The following is a 22,314-nucleotide window of genomic DNA, read 5'->3' as shown; positions in this document are numbered from 1 at the left end:
TGTTAAAATCTCTATAAAATATCTGATAATTTGATGTGCATATGTCTAATGATCATTTTTGACCGCCAAATGGCTCATTTTTTTTACTTTTTCCTCCATATCTCCGAAACCGCTAGACCTACCTTCATGAAAATTTTATCGGTTCTTTATCTTGTCAATACAAGTGAAATATTTTCTAATATTATTCAAATCGGACGCTCCGTTCTCTTAAAAACTGAGTTACCGTTTTCGGCACTTTTTACCCCGTATCTTCGGAACGGCTAGACCTGCCTTCGCCAAAAACTTGAATTATTCAAATCGGTTGATCCGTGTTCCCGAAATCGTCGACGAAAATTTGTATCCGCACATACATACACACACGTACATACATGCATACACACACACATACATCCATTTTTTCCAAGGTATGCCAAAATGTTCAGAAACCTCTGAAACGTAAAGATATATAAAAATTTTCATTTTTGATTTTTTTGCGATTACTATAACTTGCCCTACGGGAAGTTAAAAAATACTTAACTTTACTTGTTTTTGAGATATCGATGATGGATCTTTTTACCCGTGAAAATTTAAGTCTTGCTTCACATTATAAATATCTTTTTATAAGTAATGTAACTCCTCAATACTAATCAACTAAAGGACACCTTAATATATGAAGCCGTTCGTTATGACTAATTTTTATAAGTAAACTATCATACACTGATACGGAACACAAAACATATTATATTCTGCATTAATTTATTTTGCTTGCAACAATATTGCTATCTATATTTTCAAGTAAAATTCGATGTCACCGCACCATGGCATTAGGCTGCTCGAGACGTATCACACTTGTAAGATTCTGAAAATAGTAAAGTATCAACATCAAATCTATTTTTATTACCTTAATTATTGCTTTATCAATAGTTTTCTGTACGTAAGAGTATCAAGTGACATTTCGATATCAGAATTACATCTAATGATTCTAATAAAAAAAATTTCGTCGAAAGCAGACACCAGATAGGTGCAAATTCATCGCAGTAATTGATACTATATCTCCTAGCAGAATTGCTTTATCTCGATACAACGGGCAGTACGTTCTGAAGCAACGGATAAACTAATTAGCCAACGGATGCGAAAAAGAAATAACTTGAATTAGAACGATGAGAGCCCGTAGCCGGCTGGACATGACTATACGGGCACTCACTCCAAAAACAACAACTTTTGCCAAGATACATCATCGTATAAGGAACAAATATAATTATGTATCATAACTATAAGATGCGACTTGCTGTCAAGTAGATTTTTCTATTATTTATGGCGATCGTATTTCAGTGCTGATTCTATAGAAAAATATTCGTATTAGTATTGGGAGATGTTTGTATAACATTCCGGATAACACTTTTGAATATGGTACTTTACCCGAATAATTTTGAATAGTATTGACTGTAATTGCCCTCAAAACATTAAAAAAAAATATTTTATATTGCTTGGAAATTATAAAATTTCAAGTATAACCTTTGGTATAAGCTTTGGTAAAATTTTAACCATTTTTCTGATAATGTGATTAAATTTTATTGATCCTTTTCGGCGTTTTCTCAAAAACGGCGGGACCGATTTCAAAAATTTTAAAAAAGCCATTCGATGCATCTCGATGAGGACTAGCGTTTTTCAATTTTTTGCGATGACCAGACAAGTCGTTTCTTTATAAATCGCAGAAAAGTGAAAAATTTTTCGTCTACGTTTTAGCCCGCAATTCTGAATCGATTTTGAAAATTCAAAAACCGTTCGAAAGATATTGGTTGGGAATCGACCTGATCAGTTTTCGGTAAAGATCGAACGGGCCGTTTTCTTGTAATAAAGTGTTAAATTTTTTTTTTGACGATTCTCATATTTTTTTGGACAGTAGATACCATAGTCCTGTAGAACATACTAAACATTACGGCTCTACGACAACTCGTTTAACTTTAAAAATTCGTCAAAGTTTGTAAAAATTAGTATCGTTTTTTTGGAATTTGTCAAAATTAGACCTTTGATCGACGTTTTCCCAAAAACGTCTGAACCGATTTCAGAAATTTAAAAGCCATTTCATGTATTTTAATGACGACTATCGTTTATCAGTTTTGTGAGACGATATGCCGAGCCGTTTCCTTGTAATTTGAAAAAAAAGTTAAACTTTTCATCCACATTTAAACTTATACAACCGAATCGATTTTAAATAACTGTTTGAAAGATATTAGTTGGGAGTGATACTGATTAGTTTTAGGTGAAAATCTACCGAGCCGTTTTCTTGTAATTAACTGTTGAAAAAAAATTGGATCCGATTTTGATGGAGCTTTTTTTGGGGATATATATCATGGTTTTATAGAACTTACTGAAATATTACGGCCTTGCAACAAGTAGTTTAATTTTAAAAATTCATCAAAGTTTGAGAAAATGAGTAGTTTTTTTGACGTTTGTTGAAATGAAAATTAGACGATTTACTTGGTATAACAATTGAGTGTTCGTTCGTTTTCAAATATGTGTAATAAATCCACTCGGAATACTTTTAATCACTCATAATTTAATTTAAATTTTATTGATTGAGTCGATTATCATTGCATATCGGGAAGTTCATGTAACTTTTCTCAATGCAAAATACCAATACCAACTAGTTCCAAATTTGGTCTCATTCGATTCAGAATGGCTTGAAACGCCGAGAAAACATAAAATTAGCGACTCGAATTTTGTGATAAAAACATAAACTTCTTCTTTGGGAAGTTAATTAATAAGCGAAAAATTAATAAAACTTAACCGCATTAGCTATAGATAGTCATAATTTCACCAAAGCTCCACATTGCACTTAAAGGCTCTACAATGCTCATATTTTTAAATGTTTTTCTTTCGATTAAAATATTATCACCTCCTTTTGGCTTGACGTGAAAATCTGGGGCATCCTATACATACTTTACCAACATATCCCTTGGGATAAGTTTTTTTTTTTTTAAATTTACAGCATTTTTAGCCACATACATTATTCATTTTATTCTTCATCACATTCTATACAATTCTTACATATATATTTCTTATACTTTCATCATATATATATATACTATCTCTTCTTATATCTTAATCTTCCATTCAATTTTCATTCTTCTTGTTTCTCAATATGTTCTCTTTTCATCTTCTAAACTTCTTTTTTCCTATTTACTTCTATTTTTTCTTGTATTCTACAAATTAACAATTATTTGGAAGCGCCAGGAGTCGAACCAACGATCTCCGGCATGTGAGTCGGACATGCTACCTCTAATCTACGTCCGCCACTGGGCTATGTTCGCGGGCTTGTTTGTCCATTCTTTTCAAATATTTTTTGTACAAATGCATGTGCAAATATATCAATGACAATACATTATATTCATCTAACGTATCTTTCGTCCTTGCAGTCGGTCGGTGTGACGACATGGTGCGTTGGAGTGCGGACCTGGTACACGTGGGCTGGCGGTGGGAATTGACGGGTGGCGACTTCGCGGCCGGAACGCGCAGAACCTAACGGATCCGTCAACGCTACAGTATTCCGCCGGCCAATACCGGATAATATCACCCTAGACGATCGCCACTACCGAACGAGTGCGCTTCGAATTCTTCTTTCGAACGCAGGACAGGTACCTATTTTTTTTTTTAATTTTTCATTATGATACATTCTTTGCTACATGCATAATGAAGCTAGGGGCTATATGCAATAGGGGTAACAGGTGTTTTTCAATAGAATCCTAAAAGATATTCAAAGATTTTTTTTGTCTCGATTGAACATGTAAACCGTCCTGCTTAATGTTGAATTATATACAGATTCAAGTGAAGATGATTGGAAAGAGTTTATAGTTTGTAAGATGTGAGCAAATGTTAATTGTTTTACATGAGACACTATATCTTCCATTGGTATTATGATATTGATTATAGTTTACGATAATTTATGATTGAAAAATTTATATTATAGTAGATATTATATACTTTATTTGTATTTATTTTAGTTTGAATTAATTTATTACAAGAATTACATAGAAACAAGTATTTTTTTAGAAATAATTAAAAAAAATGTTCAAAGATAATATTCTCGTTTTTTTGTCGTTAGGGGGACGTCCCCGAGTGCTGGACACCTAAGATTATTTATGAATAAATCAAAAAATATTTTACGAAATGTTTATTAAATTATGATTTATGTTATATAACAAATATAGAAATCAAACTAAATTAACAAAAACGCAACCTTTGCTAAAAAATATTTATGCACCCTTTTGGCTGGGCCACACCGATGCTCTTAATCATAAGATTTTCATTCTTTGACTAGGTAATACGAAAAACAGGGGTATTTAGTGACCGCTAGCACTCATACAAAACAAAATAAAATAATTAGAATAAGTTACGTCAATTCTCGCAATAAATATCAGTATGTATACTGTCCTGCGCTAAGGGACTTTTTCATTTGGTGGTACCTACTAAAATTGTTTAAAATATCTAATAATATTCTACTATTTTACGGATAACAATCAAGTCCTACTTTTATCTTTAAATGCCACTCTAATATAAATGCATATATATACTAGAATTACTCTCATTGATATTTAGGTGACGCCGTGATTTTTCGACTAAAACAGCAAACGATTGCTTCCTCCGTGGCCGTGTGCGTCACATGCGAGGCTCGGTGTGTGATCCTGTACCTGTGTGCCCCCCGCGCCCCTTTTACTTATATTATAAAATATAAATATTTATACTCGCTTAAATAATACGTGTTAAATAAAGTGTCCGGCGCTAGGTGCCGTCCGGCGTTACGGGACTTTCCCCTACTACTTGCCCCAAACACGAACTAGTTGGTAGACGTTACAACTAGCCCCAAACACGGAGTAAGTTGTAACACCGCACTTTTTCTAGAGAATGATTGATTGTAAAATAATGAATAACAGTTGTGAAATTATTTATACTTAATTTGGTAGAATAGATATTTATACTTAATTTGGTATAATAGAACTATCCATATTTATTTTCCTGTAGCGAGCATAACTCATATAGTATTGTTCGATTCACAGGACAGGGATCTTTGGATCGAATCCTGTCATTGACATAAAATTTAGGAAAAAATATATGTAGTTGATTTTAAATTGAATAAAAATTGTATTTGTTAAGTTGAGAATTTGAATTAGCATTAAAAAAAATATGAATTACATAATGCGAATAGATGAATTTTGTTAGGAGTAAAAAAGAAAAAGTATTAATAATCGCGGAGATTTGAAAAAAAAAATTGAATGAAGATAGAAATTGAATAGAATGAGAAATTGAATATGAAAGAGCAAGAATTGAAGAAAACAATTAAAAAAAATGAAGAAGAAAAATGAAGAAAAATATTGAATAGTATATATATATAGATTGAATATGATATAAAAGTTAGTATAGAATATATAAATATGAATAAATAATGAATATGAAAGAATAATGTTGTAGGTGGCTAAATGCTCAGAGTTAGCAAGGCCAAATGAAAAAAAATATAGCCCCTAGCTTCCCTATACAGTGCCATAGCGTCATACGAGAAGACGAAACGCTTTGATTGTCCCGAACGATTTTGCTTCCAAAAAAGCCGATCATGCTTTTTTGCGTTACTATGAAGTTTTTTATAAACCCTAATTTTTTCGTTGCCGTAATACAAAACCCAGGCCGCTTTAAATTACAAAATCCTAATATCTTTATTACATCCAATACAAGAAGGAAATGGAAATCTTGGTCGATTGCATGCAAATGGCCCGGTCCTAATAAGGGATCTCTGTCATGATTCTGAACGGTCTGAAGGAATAGATATATTGAATTATTGTCACATTTTGTATGTTGTAACGTTCTCACAGTTCAATTCATATAACCAAAGTGAGATACTTTATATAAGCGGGTAATAATTAAATGTTAAAGTATACTTAAGCACAGCAGATTAGCCTTTATTGCACGTTATATATGATAGTGTTTGATACAAACTAATATCTCAATATTTTAATATTTTTGTTATTGAAGTAAGACTTTTATTTTATCCATCCTTGAATTATTAGAATAAATTAGATCTCTAAAAAATTATGCCAAAATAACTCATAATTAACCATTTGCACGCATGTTGATAAAATTCAAATTTTTACGCATTAATTTACATGGATATTTGGAAACTGCGCCATATATAAAATCATGTACATATATGTTTAAGCTGCTTTCAATACCTTTTTGATATTTTTGGAGATAATTAATTAATATCCTTATTTTTACAATCGCTGGACCTGCTTTTCAGATTCACGTAATCGACATTACGAAAAAGTTGCCTCATATCTCAGCAACGGCTAGATCTGCTTTCTCAGCAACTAATCAGATACTCAACTGTCTGTTCAAAAAGAATATTTTCTTGAATTATTCAAATTGCTTGATATATTATTTCAAAACATTCACGGAGAATTGTATCCAAATATACATGAATACATAATACAGACACATGCGTAATTTTTTTCCTAATATACGCCAAATAATCATATGGCATTGAAACATAAAGATATAATAAAACTTAATGTTTGAATTTCTCTAGGATTCATATAACCTCTCCGTTGAGAAGCTAATAATTGTGGCAAATTAGTTAATGTTGTAACATTACAAAAATTTACTTAACACTTTTATGAAAATATATTTGGTTGAAATAAGAATGATATTGAATGGAATTCCCAATTGGTAAAATAATTGATATTGAAATTTACATTTATTTTAAAGTCATCAATTAAATCAAAACTGATGTATTTGTGCTCACTTTCTAGTCTATATTTGTTTACCAAAACATTTGTGAATGTAGGCCCCATATTTTTTATAGGCATTTGGAAACGTCATTTTGAGGATCAGCATGATTTATACAACTTTGCGGACATAACTGCTGCTTAATAAAAAGGGAAACGGCAAAAGGGTTTTGGAAATTACCCTAATGCTATTAAATTCAAACGTTTGCGCAATTGCGTTTGTGAAATGTGCCAACGTAAATATTAATGTTTAGCCCAAAGATATTTATTCAATTTTGCAAAATATCGACGACCATGGAAGGAACTCGCGTAGCATTTGAAACACCTTCGAAAGGCAAATACTTGGATTCTCGTTAAGCAGTATTAATATTTTAATACAGAGAATGAATAAAAAATATTTTAAATGATAAATAATTTATCAAAGCATGATAATAAATAACTCTCAGCATGAAGACGCCGTGCCAATTTTTAAATTTTATTCCAAATACAAATACAAATGTGCAAATTTGGTACATTATTAGGGATTACAGGGATTAAAACAGTAAAATACTATACAGAGAAAGATATAAAATATGGACATATGAAATAGTTTCTATTTATGGAAATTTATGAAAAACTAAACTCAGATATCCTGAATTAGCAATTACTATAAAAAAGAAAACTTTTATCATTAATCAGGAACTCGCCTGATGTAGAAAACCTACCTACTCTTGCGTGGATATTATAATTTTAGGTGTTTATGTTAGTTTTATATTATATAAATTTAAGTAATATAATTTTAGGTGTTACCTACACTAATGAAAAACAACCTTAGAAACCATGCAAAACATGAACTTTTCATATTGAACTACAGTACATAACTTTTACATTTAAATTTTAACTGCCCGTAGTTATAGAAATCGCAAAAAAATCGAAAATAAAAATTTTTATATGCATCTACGTTTCAAAACCTTCTGATCATTTTGGTATACCTCAGAAAAAAATGAAATAACATTAGATTCGTAAGACGTGCTGATTAGGTGAGAACTTAGAAGTAGGTGAATCCGTTCTGAAGACACAGGTCAAAAATGTTTATTCAGTTTTTGAGAGAACGAAACGACGAAACGAAGAACTGACTAAACTTTTGGGAAGACAGGTCCAGCGCTTTCTGAAATCCCACAAAAAATGTAAAAAAAAATCTATATGGCGGTCAAAAATGATCATTAGACATATGCACATCAAATTATCAGATATTTTATAAAGAGATGTTTTATTTTTATTTCTATCGGTTCCGTACAAATATTTATCCTTTTTGATATTTTATTTCTAAAACAGATACGTATTGCGATTGCTTTGAATGAAGTTCAAGATTTTCGAAAAGTTCCTAGGTATTTGGAAACGTCATTTTGAGGATCAGCATGATTTATACAACTTTGCGGACATAACTGCTGCTTAATAAAAAGGGAAACGGCAAAAGGGTTTTGGAAATTACCCTAATGCTATTAAATTCAAACGTTTGCGCAATTGCGTTTGTGAAATGTGCCAACGTAAATATTAATGTTTAGCCCAAAGATATTTATTCAATTTTGCAAAATATCGACGACCATGGAAGGAACTCGCGTAGCATTTGAAACACCTTCGAAAGGCAAATACTTGGATTCTCGTTAAGCAGTATTAATATTTTAATACAGAGAATGAATAAAAAATATTTTAAATGATAAATAATTTATCAAAGCATGATAATAAATAACTCTCAGCATGAAGACGCCGTGCCAATTTTTAAATTTTATTCCAAATACAAATACAAATGTGCAAATTTGGTACATTATTAGGGATTACAGGGATTAAAACAGTAAAATACTATACAGAGAAAGATATAAAATATGGACATATGAAATAGTTTCTATTTATGGAAATTTATGAAAAACTAAACTCAGATATCCTGAATTAGCAATTACTATAAAAAAGAAAACTTTTATCATTAATCAGGAACTCGCCTGATGTAGAAAACCTACCTACTCTTGCGTGGATATTATAATTTTAGGTGTTTATGTTAGTTTTATATTATATAAATTTAAGTAATATAATTTTAGGTGTTACCTACACTAATGAAAAACAACCTTAGAAACCATGCAAAACATGAACTTTTCATATTGAACTACAGTACATAACTTTTACATTTAAATTTTAACTGCCCGTAGTTATAGAAATCGCAAAAAAATCGAAAATAAAAATTTTTATATGCATCTACGTTTCAAAACCTTCTGATCATTTTGGTATACCTCAGAAAAAAATGAAATAACATTAGATTCGTAAGACGTGCTGATTAGGTGAGAACTTAGAAGTAGGTGAATCCGTTCTGAAGACACAGGTCAAAAATGTTTATTCAGTTTTTGAGAGAACGAAACGACGAAACGAAGAACTGACTAAACTTTTGGGAAGACAGGTCCAGCGCTTTCTGAAATCCCACAAAAAATGTAAAAAAAAATCTATATGGCGGTCAAAAATGATCATTAGACATATGCACATCAAATTATCAGATATTTTATAAAGAGATGTTTTATTTTTATTTCTATCGGTTCCGTACAAATATTTATCCTTTTTGATATTTTATTTCTAAAACAGATACGTATTGCGATTGCTTTGAATGAAGTTCAAGATTTTCGAAAAGTTCCAAAATATAAAAAAAATTTTTTTTTCAAAAATTGACCAAAATCTATTTTTTTTAAGTTTTCAAAAAAAAATTAAATTCTAATTTTAAGTACGAAAGTTTCAGCAATTTGCTTTAAAGCACGATTTTCTGCACCACCAGTTTAAATATTTTAAAGTAACACTTTATGTATTACTTACAATAAATTGTAGTTAATACTTATAAATTATTTATTTACGTTCCATGCAGGTAACAAATACTTACTTAATACTTCTACTTACTTTAGGAAAATATTTACTTGTATTATCTGAAACAAAATTCTCTCTATGTATAAAGAGTACCCGCATGGGTGACAAGTGATAGAAGTACGTCCTTTAGGTAATTAAAGATTCCTGATACAGTCTGAAAGCTCTATTTTATAATAGTCTGTCAAAATGCAATTCAGTTCACTTATTTGAAAATACAACACTTGCATACATGTGTTGCTGAACCAACTCGAGCATAAATGTCAAGTTCAATAGCGAAATAATTATATTACATCTGGGGCTTAATTGATTTAATAAAGGTTGGATAAACTTCACTGCATTTAGGATACGAGGTATAATCATATGGAAATTGCTTCCAAACTATTAAGTACATTTTAATGATAACAATCAGCAGGCTATTGTTAGAAGAGAAAATCAAATTTTTCTTTGCTTTATATATATTAAACAACAATTATATTTAATCAGGCATTGTTTTAACGCTAGTATAGTATAGAAAGCAACCTCGACAAATTTGAGGTTGTAGGGCTAAAGCTTTATCTACTGAAATAACGAGTAATTTGTATATTCATAAAACTTTGCACAAATATGCAATACATTAACAAACGATTAAACTAAATTGGGATTTTACCAATATATGAAGGTTATTTTACTTAAAATACATAAAAATTATTAAGCGCGAAAAACAAGAATTGAATATTAAATATTTTTTTAAATTTTATAAATTGCTGAAATAATCATTTTCAACATTTATTCATACAGAATTTGGGCGAACATTTACTATTTAACACTAAAAAGTTTCCACGAATATCGTAATTTACAAAATAGTATATAAATTAGCAGAACAAAGCTGAAATGTTCACTGCCAAAAAACGATTTGACCAATTTTACACAAAACGAATCAATACAATTCGTAATGATATCTCCTACGCACACTTTGATTTTTTTAAATAAAATTGATATTTTAATTAATATAACGGGAATAACATATTATCACTTCAATTGGTAATTAATGACAAAAAGCTTGATTGATTAACACATAAAGCTAGTGAATATTAATAATTATAAAATTCCATAATCATAAATAACCAAATAGCATTTTTATTTTAAAATCTGACGGCATTTGCAAACAAACGCATTTCATTTAACTGTTAATTAAAATTTAACGACTCGACCGATCAAACGTAAATCTAATTAAATCGAGTCATTATTGAGTTTTATCGAATGTCTGATACATTTTTGAAATCGTTTTCCAGAAAATGTCTATTTTCGGTTTCACGTGTGTATACCCATTCACAACCAGGAATGGCAATGTTTGAAAAAACACCATAAAATCATATATCTACAATGGTGAATTGGATGGCAGTTTTACTGAATATAGTCAGATAGTTGTTTGCTTGATATGTGTTATTTGTAGTAATAAAATTGGTTTGGTTTGTACAATATAATTTCTCAGAGACAAATTGGATTTTTGTACCCCGCCCTACCCTATATAATGAATATTGTTTGTGTCTTGCATGTTAATGTATAAACTTGAAATACCCAATATAAATTAGATAAATGTAAACATATGCCAGATTTACTAAATAAAGAAATAATAAAAATTAAATTATCTTATAAGGAAATATATTTTTTATAAATAAAATTTCTATAATTATATGTAATGGTGCATTGCAAAATTAAAAAATATCATTGTCGATCCTAAGTGTGCCGTCATATTAATATTTGTAATAATTGAAAAAACAACTTTTCATGGTGAAATTTTGTATCCAATCCATTAAATTATTAAATTTCAAAAAAATAACTTATCTTTTTTTCAATTAACTCTTAATCATGAAATATGACCCCAATTGATATTATATAATTCTATCATATTCGATAAAAAAAACTTAATTTTTCGCATGGCGCCTAGAAAAATGCCGCACTAATGAAAATGAACATCTATGGTATGAAAAGTTTTATTACTTTATAATCAGTTAATTCAACTTTTCGAATCATTGTCAAAGTTTACTTACAGCTGAGGTAAATTTTGTTACAAAAGATCTCGTGGAACCTAATGATTATAAAGTAATTAAGAACTTGATGAAATTTTTGATTATTTTTAGTTTTACTAGCGTCTGAGATATAAAAGATTATGTTAGGTAAAGTTACATGCGAAATACTTCAAGATTTATTGTGCACCAACACTTTGTATATGACTAAAAACTTTTTTTTTTTTAAATAAAGACGTATTAATTTATTTCCATAAACTGCATAATCATCCATGCAAATGTCCCCAAGACCTAGTTCCAAAACTGTGACAATGGATAATATTAAAAAAAATTAAATTACATATTGAATTGTTTGTTCGAAGCTTGTTCGAAGTTGTTGATAAAAAATTTAAGAAACCATATTCAATATTCTTGTATATTTCTTTATTAACTTCCCATAGCGTGGGAATAATGGGACAAAAATCAAAATTGAGAATTTTTGCTATTTTTACGTTTTAGATAAAATGGATGTGTGTGTCGACGTTTTTGAGAGCACCGCTTAACCGATTTGAATAATTGTAAAAGCATTCGATTCCTACTGATGCGTATTAGTGCTGATTAGTTTTTGGGAAAGGTCGGTCCAGCCGTTTCCGAGATATGAAGCAAAAATTGCAGAAAATGGAAACTCGATTTTTGCGAAAACCGGGCATCCGACTCAAATGATTTCAAAAACGTTCAATTCGTAATGATGGGGAGAAGTGGTAATTTGTTTTTAACAAAGACAGGTTCAGCCGACAGTTGACAGTTGATGACAGTTTTTGAGAGAACGAAGCATCCGATTTGAATGATTCAAAAAATGATGTTGACGATACGATTGTTTTGAGGAAAAACAAAAAAAATATTTTAGAATTTCAAAAAAAATTTTAATTATAAAAGATATTTGTCTTAATCGTAAACTACAATCAAACGTCTTAAGTTTACCTAAGATAATGGTGTGGTGTATTAAAAATTTTGGTAGTTTCATAAACCCATTAAATTATTTCATCCTCTTGAATATGCTTCCTACAATTCCTTTAATGGTACGTAGTGTTTATGCACATATACAAATATAATGTAATCACCTACTCACAGATGTGTAATTAAATGAGTAACAGTATACTAATTTTGTGATGTGCATTTCCATAAACTTTGAAATATAAAGTAAACTTTTCCTCTGTGCTCGCATCAGTTTTGAAGCGTAGAAATATTTGCTCTTTATGTAATGTGATGTTTTGCATCTCGCTAAATGGTATTGGTTAGGAGCAAGTCGACATACATATATGCTCGAATGTGAAAACAAAACAAATATCAACATCAATCGCGTACATTCAAAAAATTTTCATTAAATGCAATGTCAGATGTGAACTTCAGAAATAATTTTAGCTGCTAAATGCATATGTGATATATTAAGGCTATGCTGCACCAACGATAATTGATGAAAGTAGATAGCTTACTACTTATATTATAATACACACTAAACAAGAATTTGTTATTTTAAATATATTTTATAAACTAGTTGTACTGAGCATTGCAAACTCAGTCCATATTTATGAACAAAGTTTCTCGATGTTGCTCTGAATTAAAAAACAGTACTAACGAGAAAAAACTATTTGAATTCTGTGTAGCGCTTTGTTGATTACTATGTTTTTCTATTTTAATGGATATATATTATATATATATATATATATATATATATATATTATAAATTATTTTATTAAATTGGCAAGAATCAATACATTTAAATTCCAAATTTAATAAAAAGAAAGTTAAGAATAAATATGTTTGTTTATTTCAGAATTGAATGGATAACGGAAAAAACATTTTGCTATGTTATGTATTTTTCTCTATTTGATTATACATATGTAAATAACTATGGAGTGCAAAAGGTTCTTGTCATGTTTTCTATAATAATTTTGATGTTTAAATATGTGCACCAAAATCTTCAGAGTACTTACTATACATAAAATGAAATAAAGGATGATGAAAAAACGTGTTTTACAGCATCTTTGTTCTCTTTCAACTGAATATATAGCCTAATGCCAGTGGCAACTTAAACTGGAGTAACCCAATTTATTTGTAGCATGCTCATAAAGCACACCTTGTCTAAATTTTATAATTTAAAATGCATAATTATTGAATAAATAACTGTATAATAATAAAAAACATAGTTGTTGTGAGACTGAGCGCTGAATTGTGTTTACAAAGATTTTTTAAAAAATGTGCGAACTGGTACGATTTTGGAAAGTAATAAAAAGGGACACGCTTCATTCAGTTAAAATATTGTTTGAAAATTGGTCGAGGGATATCTCGTATTCATTTCAAAGCAAATAGCTGTCAAGTCGTTCGTTGATTCCATAATTGTTTAACGATATTACACAACTTTCAATAAATCTTCCTTTAAATATATTGGTTTTAAAATGTAATGTACTCAGGTTTAATAAATCAATGTTATGCTGAAGATTATTTATGCATTCTGTTTTATGCTAATTCTTATTTTTTAATTATTTCTGTGTTGCGAAATCTTGTGTAGATTTTGGCTTGTTTCACCAATGTAAAAACCTTTGCAGTTAAGACAATTTATCAACACCAAAATTTACATTCTATGTATACATATATATATATATATATATATATATATATATATATATATATATATATATATGTGTGTGTGTGTGTGTGCGCGCGCTTCTTTATCTATATCCATAGCATAATGTAACATGTGTTATTATATTTCATATAATGAACTTCAATTTCAAATTTCAGCAAAAATCTGGTCAAAATGAATCTTCTAAATATGGATGCCGAAAACCGTGTGGTGCTGAACGTCGGCGGCATACGCCACGAGACCTACAAAGCAACGCTGAAGAAAATACCGGCGACCCGCCTCTCCAGGCTGACCGAGGCGTTGGGCAATTATGACCCTATACTGAACGAGTACTTTTTTGACCGGCATCCTGGCGTTTTCGCTCAAGTGCTCAATTACTATAGGTAAGATAATCTATTTTATCGACTGATTTCATGCAGAAAATATAAACAAATATTTAATTCAAAATTCACAGTATTTAAATTGTGAGTGTTATTTGGCAAGCTGGATTTTCTGGATTACCTTCATGAGATCTCCCTCTTTTTATATGCATTTGCATATATATATATATATATATATATATATATATATATATATATATATAATATATATATGCAAAATCATCAATGCGCATTGACTTTTTATGTGCTATACTCGTATTCATAGTGCATAAATAACATACGTAATTTAATCTAATTTAATGGACATGTGTCCAAAAAGTCGATAGTTAATTTTTAACTCCACATATGTTATATATATATATATATATATATATATATATATATATATATCAGGCGTTCATGCAGATCAATAAAATTAAACTAAATTTTTGATTATCCTTTTTATTAATTTATAAGAGTGAACTGAATGCATACACATCCAAATTGTTTTCACTTTTGAACTTGAGGGTAAGATGAACCTAATTCCAAAATAATGCAAATCGGAGCACAGTAAAAAAATTCAGAGGTTATACCCAATTGTCTCCGTTTACTGCACTATGGTTAACTAGTGGTGCATGGCATTGTGCCTGTAACTTCCCGCACCATAATTTAAAATTGTGAAAAGTTCAGAGAAGAAAAAAGAGAAAACATTTGAACAAATTGTCTCTTATTAAAGTTATGAGTTTTTTTTTAGAAATGATTTCTAAATTTTTGAAAATATCTTATTTTCGTCGGATATGACATTCTATTTCAACTTTTTTTTCTAGATCTCCAAAACTGCTGAACCTGCCTTAGCGAAAATTCAACCAATTCTTCATTTCGTCAATACCAGTTATATATTTTTTGAATCATTGAAATCGGATGCTTCGTTCTCTGAATGAATTTAATTTCTATTTTTTGCACTCTTTGCTGAGTATCTTCGAAAGGGTTCGATCAACCATCCGCAAAAAGTAATCAGCATGTTTCTATCAATAAGAATCGAAAGCTTTTTGAATAATTCGAATCGGTTGATCGGTGCTATCAAAAAGCTGGACAAAAAATTGTGCATATAAGAATATTGAAATTTTTATTTTTGATTTTTTGACGATTACTATAACTTACCCCACGGGTACCCCATACTACCTACATCATAAAATCTGTAAAAAGTAAAAAAATCAAATAATAAATTCTTTTATTTATTACATTTATGAGGTTCTACATTTTCATAGCATACAGTAGTGTTTATAATTTTCCTGTTTCTCTCGATTTTGTGATAAAAAGTATATGCGATTTCATCTGCAAAAGCAGATATATGCTGAAGTATTATAACGAACGGAATATACAGACATTTATTATTCTGGACTGTAATTCAAAGTTTTTCTATTATATTCCATTATAAAAATAAATGTATTATTTTATTTTTCATATTTGATCGTTTTTGCAGCAGAACGAAATGCAAATTTAAAGTAATAATATATCATAGAATTGACTTATATATTTGCATATTTTTTATGTGAACCTATAAAACTTGAAGCTATATTATATTATATTTAAATGTAGTGTATATCCGAGTCTTTAATCAAATGCTTTATTTCAATTATATTAAAGAAGAAAGCAGAATACCTTTGAACAATTCATTTGAACAATTAATTCTATAATATTTGAAAAAACCTTGATATATATTTTTCACAGATAATTGTACAAAACCTGTTATTTTTTCTATTTTTAGTCATATTTTTACTAATTGTAGTAAGAATAAATAATATACCAGTTAAATAATAAACATTTTTTTATAAAATCTCTAGTTTGATTATATTAAAAAAATAAGAAAATTTTAGCTCAAATTATACACGCAAGGGTTTCCAATATAGTGACAAACAAAAGTCGTTTTGAAAAATTTTGGTGTTTATAGCTATTATGTTTAAACCTAAGTTTATGTTGAGGTTGTAACACTTGCCCTTTTTTAGTATGATTTGATTATATGGTAAAGCCATCGTATTTGAGGACACTATTTCGGTATTTCTACGCATACACATGTTCAAATTATCATTTAATTTACTTTTTTCCAGCTAAGTGGTAAATTAACAAAAATATTTTAAAAAGTAGCTTAATCGTATCCAGTCTGTCTTACTCTTATTTTCTCTTCTCAGTGTTTAACAATATTCTGTAGATCATGAGCTGTTCAAATAACTAAGACAAAAATAAATAATTAAAATTTGACTAATTATAAGAATATAGAAAATTACTAATACATCAAGAAACCCATAAAATATCTAATGAAAGTATCCCCTACATCTCGATGCTTCAAATTGTTTAATATACATCGGCTTAATGATCCACTTAAGTATTTGAGTACATAAACAATTTTATTTGATTATGGCGAAGATAGCAGACACGGAATGATACACGTATTGCCGTTTAGAAATATTAATTATCAGTTAGCGTGGTTGTGGGTTCTAAATGTATTAAACATACTAAATATGAGCCACATGGTAATTTCAAACGTATAACTTCCAGTATTGCGACATTAACGCCTTCACGTTGTTAATGTTCATTTTATTGTTGCCCATATTACCTGCCCGGCTGATCCGCTCAGCAATTATAAGTCAACATTTTATTGTACTATAAACAACTGGAATGTTTTACATATTCTCTTTATTACGCAATTTCATTTATCATATTTCATTTATGTACGTTTCACAATTACAAATACAGTCAACCCTCTTATAACGCGGCGAATGCGTACCGCGTAACATTGAATGGAAACTTGGATTTAAGTTAAAAATCTGGCTAAATATTGTGTCATATGGGAACCGCGCTTTAAGAAACTCAGAATTAGAACAAATTACATAAATAATTTTGCGTTACATGGAGATAAATGAATACAAAAAACATGATATATTATATATTTTTCATTGCAAAAGTGTTTATTTATTGAATAGTTTATATAGAGGTATAATAAAAATATATAGAGAAATACTGACAAAACTGCGTATATGGACACAATGACACAGTCGCCTTATTTAAAAATTGGCTAGTTTTAATAACTTTTCTGCGACTATATTAACATGAAGAGAGCTATAATAGTAATTCTATCAGATGTTGAGCATCATTGTCACAGTTTTATCAAATCGATCACAGTTGAGACGAGTAAATCATATTCAAAAGTTTATTTTGAGCGTGGTTTTATCAAGCTTTCTGGGACAATTTTTGTTCAATTTTATTTCAATTACCAGGCATTTAATGAAATTTTCATTAATTATTAATTTCTGTTTAATTTCGAACAAAAGATGATCAGCTTTTAACTTCTACTATAACTACTTCCAAAAATTACTATTTATATGCTTTTAGCTCTACATCTCCGACACGGCTAAGCCTGCCTTTTCCAAAACTACACGTCGTATCAATTACACTACGTCACATTGAATGTTTTTTGAATCATTCGAATCGGATGATCTGTTCTATCAAAAACATAATTTCCATTTTTTGCTTTCTTTGGAAAAATTAGTTTTCAAGTTCAAATAGTAACAGTGTAGAAATAGTACATTTTTAAGTAAAATAATTTACTTGAAAATCTAAATCAAAAATAATTCAAAACACATATAGATCTAGCCTAAGAAATTTACCTAATCTTTGAGGAATGATAGAATATCTATTGTACAATTATATATTTGATTGAAAAATGAAGCTCATTAAGAAGTATAGCGAAATAAGATTTGAATTACTTTATTGTTTGATATTTAATTGCTGTTTACTTAAATCTTCATCTATCAAAAAAACATATCAGAAAACAATCATTATTAGAATTGACAATGTCTTAAATTACATATACCAACTACAAAAATAGAGTTGTGAAATAAATATATAAATAACATCAGCTTTGTAACTTCCTTAATATCCTTAGAAATCCGTTTTCCCGCATAGTATCACAACATAAATAAAAAAACTCTATTATTGTAAAAAGATTCCTTTCAAATTTGATATCTTGGCTACAATAGAAGCGGTAAATCATCACTGACACTTTGCCACTTCTTCAATCTGTCGGACACACGTGCCTGCGCCAAGTGTTGCCCTAAGGATATCAAAAACCTTTTTGGACACACATCTATAACATTCGAATGAAATAAGATTTGGGAAATGATATATGTTTTATTTACATTTCTCGCTCTTATTGCAAAATATTAAAATATGACCGATTTGCAGTAACGAAAATTTGGACTAATATATTCTTCTTATGCGTATTGTCGACCTTATCGTTATGTTAAACCAATAACGATGATGATGTAACCAACTTAAATTATGTTGTAATATATTTTTTATATAATTCACCGAATATAGAAATTTAATTATTGTAATTATCGTTATTTGTATAAAGCTAAGATGACCATATTTTTTAAGTCAAAACCGGGACGATGGGCTAAATAACTTAAATATAATTTTAAAATAACAAATACACTACTTAAGGATACAATAAGAAGTTTTTTTTTCAAATGATTCAATTTGTATTTAAATCTAGTAAGAACTTCACTATTTAATTATTATGAAAAAATAGCACTTCTGTCAGGTAGTCAAAAGGTTCGATTTCAAAGTTTTTGCTAATTTTCGTAAATTCAAATTCATGAAAAGTTTGTGATTATACTAATATGAGGGGCTGTTTTAACTCGCCTTTAGAAATTTGTACTCGGTAATTTATTCATTCATAACGGATTGTTTGATATTAGCATGTTTATTGTATACATCATTTTAGTAGTTTCAATTTTAATATCAAGCAACTAAAAACGTTAAGCAAATGCAAAGATTCAAATTAAAACTAATATTTTTGAAAACTCGGAATAACTGGGACAACAGATCTAAATTCGTAATAAATATAGCTTTTAGAAAAACCTGAAACACAAAGTGAAAACCTGGGTCGTATGGTCGTCTTAATAAATCCAACAAAATATTTCCAGCACTCACTATAGTTTTTAAATAATATCACATGAAAAATGAGTGTTTGACCTTAAAATAAATTTTTGTAACCATACTTATGTCTTTATAAAAGTTTAAAGTACATAATTATCATCTTAATAAATGGATGTAAGTCTTATGCATTCATAAACCATACATGCAATCATCGCAAAAGCTTGGGAAATTGTTAGCAATATCGTCGAATAGGCTTTTGTTAAGGGAGAAGTCCCCTTGTGGCGGACACCTAAGGTTATTTATAAATATTAAAAAAATATTTTACGAAATGTTTATTAAATTATGATTTATGTTAGATAACAAAGTTAGAAATCAAACTAAATTAACAAAACCACAATCTTTGCTAAAAATAATTAATACTATCAATCAAACTTTGGTATAAAAAAATATGTTTTTAAACAGTGGCACCTAGTACCGGACATTTCAAAATAACCTGCCTTGATCACATATGTAGTCATCTCCACACTTTGGAATGTTTGCACATGTGTCTTTGACAAATATTCTTAAATATTGCAAAAAAATCACTATTTATCCACCCTTTTGGCTGGGCCACACCGATGCTCTCAGCTGGAGCATTCATCATAAGATTTTCATTCATTGACTAGGAAATACGAAGTATGGGGGTATGTAGTAACCGTTGGCACTCATACAGAACAAAATTAAATAATTGGAATAAATCACGTAAATTCTCACAAGAAATATCAGTATGTACTGTCCGGCACTAAGGGACGACTTAGTGCCCACTGCTAAGGGACAGACGTTTTCGTTCATTTGGTGGCACTCGCTAAAATTGGTTAAAAGATCTAATAATATTCTACCATTTTACGGATAACAATCAAGTACAACTTTTATCTTTGCATACCACTCAAATGTAAATGCATAAATATGCTAGAATTACTTACATTGATATTTAGGTGACGCCGTGATTTTACGCCTAAAACAGGAAAGGGTTGCTTCCACCGTGATCCTGTACCTGTGTGCCCCCAGTGCCCCTTTCACTTGTATTTTGAAATGAAAAGATTTATACTCGATAAATAATACGTGTTAAATGGAGTGTCCGGTGCTTGGGGTCAAGGGTTGTTCAACTCTAACACTTATTTTCTAATGTTTTGGATCGTAAATTTTTGAAAACGGTCTACTCGCTTTTGAGAAAACGTCGACAAAAGGTCAAAAATCGACTCAAACATACACCTACTTTTCCAAAATTTTCAGAATAACTTGAAACGTCGACCAAACATAACATTAGAAAATCTGATCTGAGAAAACAAACTTCTCCTTCGGAAAGTCAAAACACTCACATACTTATAAACATACCTTTTTCGCACATAATTAGCAAATATAGTAATACTCAACATGTAAACAAATACATGCCTGAATTTTAAATATATACCTGACTCCACTGATGAAATTCACTGGTTGTTGAACCCGTTTCGCAGGGGGTGAAGTCTTCGCGAAAAACGTGGCCGTCCATTACCTTCCGTTACGCGAAGATAGTTATCGTCGCAATATCTCAATAATTTTCCACGTTTTGGAACAATGCCAAAATCTATTTGCTTCGAACGCAATGCATACTTTTTGCTCCGAAATGTATATTTTACAGAAATCAGATCAATTCGATTTCTTTCAACTACTGAAATTCATGTATTTCAATATACAAATATATAGTATTTGAATGGTAAAAACTTCTTAGGCATGAAATAATAATTAAGAAAAGTGTATGCATATTTAGGTGAGCGTAATTTTGATATAATTTATCAAAAATTATACCTATCACTTACTTCTCTAGTCATTTGAAATATATTATATATACATTTTTACAGTTGTATTTATGGATAGCTCGATAGCTCACTTATCATAGATCTTAAAAAATGAATAATGTTCACATTTATATACACTAATCAGCTATTTGGTAAAGTACTAGGATAAAGTAATTTTTACAATCATTAAATTGTACATGCATACACACACATACATGCAAATATATATTGTTCAGGTGTGTCTTGCAAATTAGTAGCCGAATTAATACGACATTTTCTAAAACAATTTTCTAAATAACGTACATTCAAAGATTATATTATGGAAGGTCTCATAAACTAAACAACAGTGCTCACTACAAAAATACTAACACCGAAAGAAAATTCTTTTGTCTTGGATTGCATTTCTCTAAATTTTTCTCTAAATAGCAACATTGTAAGAATCAAGGTGATAGCTGATTATAAATTTTATTCCCTCTACTATCAAATATTGTTGTTAAAAAATGCATAACTTTTGATAAAATAAGATATTGATTCTGGGCCTTTTTATCCACCGACCTTTAAGCACCGCTCTATTCTATAGCGTTTTTTGTAACAGGAAAACAGTAACAAAATGTTTAATATGCGAGATATATTAAATAATAATTTTTTCGATAATCGTTAAGGTTGAGATAATTTTTCGACTTATCCGCTTTAAACAATTTATGAGAGCTCTTAACAAAACTTGATTATTTCAGCTGGAAAGTAATTATCTGTCGACATCTGCTGGCATTACCCTTTTAGTATTCTGTAAGGAGATCGGCCACAAGAAAATCACAAGTTCTGCACAATCAGCGAACGTGATCTTGTTTAATTTTGCAGATTTGCAACACTTATTTTATCAGAAGCTTGAAACTTACACTTCATATTAACAGAAACTATATTTAGATACTACTATAC

The 22,314-nt window shown here is 29.6% G+C and overlaps 1 protein-coding gene across 1 annotated transcript in view; it reads left to right on the top strand.

Moving 5' to 3' along the window:
• LOC113375308 (potassium voltage-gated channel protein Shaw) overlaps positions 1-22,314 on the top strand; it is a 315,710-nt gene that overhangs the window by 128,052 nt on the left and 165,344 nt on the right. Inside the window, exons 2-3 of the mRNA XM_026615246.1 lie at positions 3,399-3,617; positions 14,420-14,644. Of these exons, the coding sequence (XP_026471031.1) occupies positions 14,436-14,644 (209 nt within the window). The 5' untranslated portion in view covers positions 3,399-3,617; positions 14,420-14,435. The remainder of the gene's footprint in view (positions 1-3,398; positions 3,618-14,419; positions 14,645-22,314) is intronic.

Source organism: Ctenocephalides felis, unplaced genomic scaffold (genome assembly GCF_003426905.1).
Source record: "Ctenocephalides felis isolate EL2017-DRISC unplaced genomic scaffold, ASM342690v1 CF-g0.4_SCAFFOLD_01886, whole genome shotgun sequence".
Classification (NCBI taxonomy): Eukaryota; Metazoa; Arthropoda; class Insecta; order Siphonaptera; family Pulicidae; genus Ctenocephalides; species Ctenocephalides felis.
Note: the sequence above shows the minus strand (reverse complement) of the source record. Positions and strands in the feature narration are given on the sequence as shown.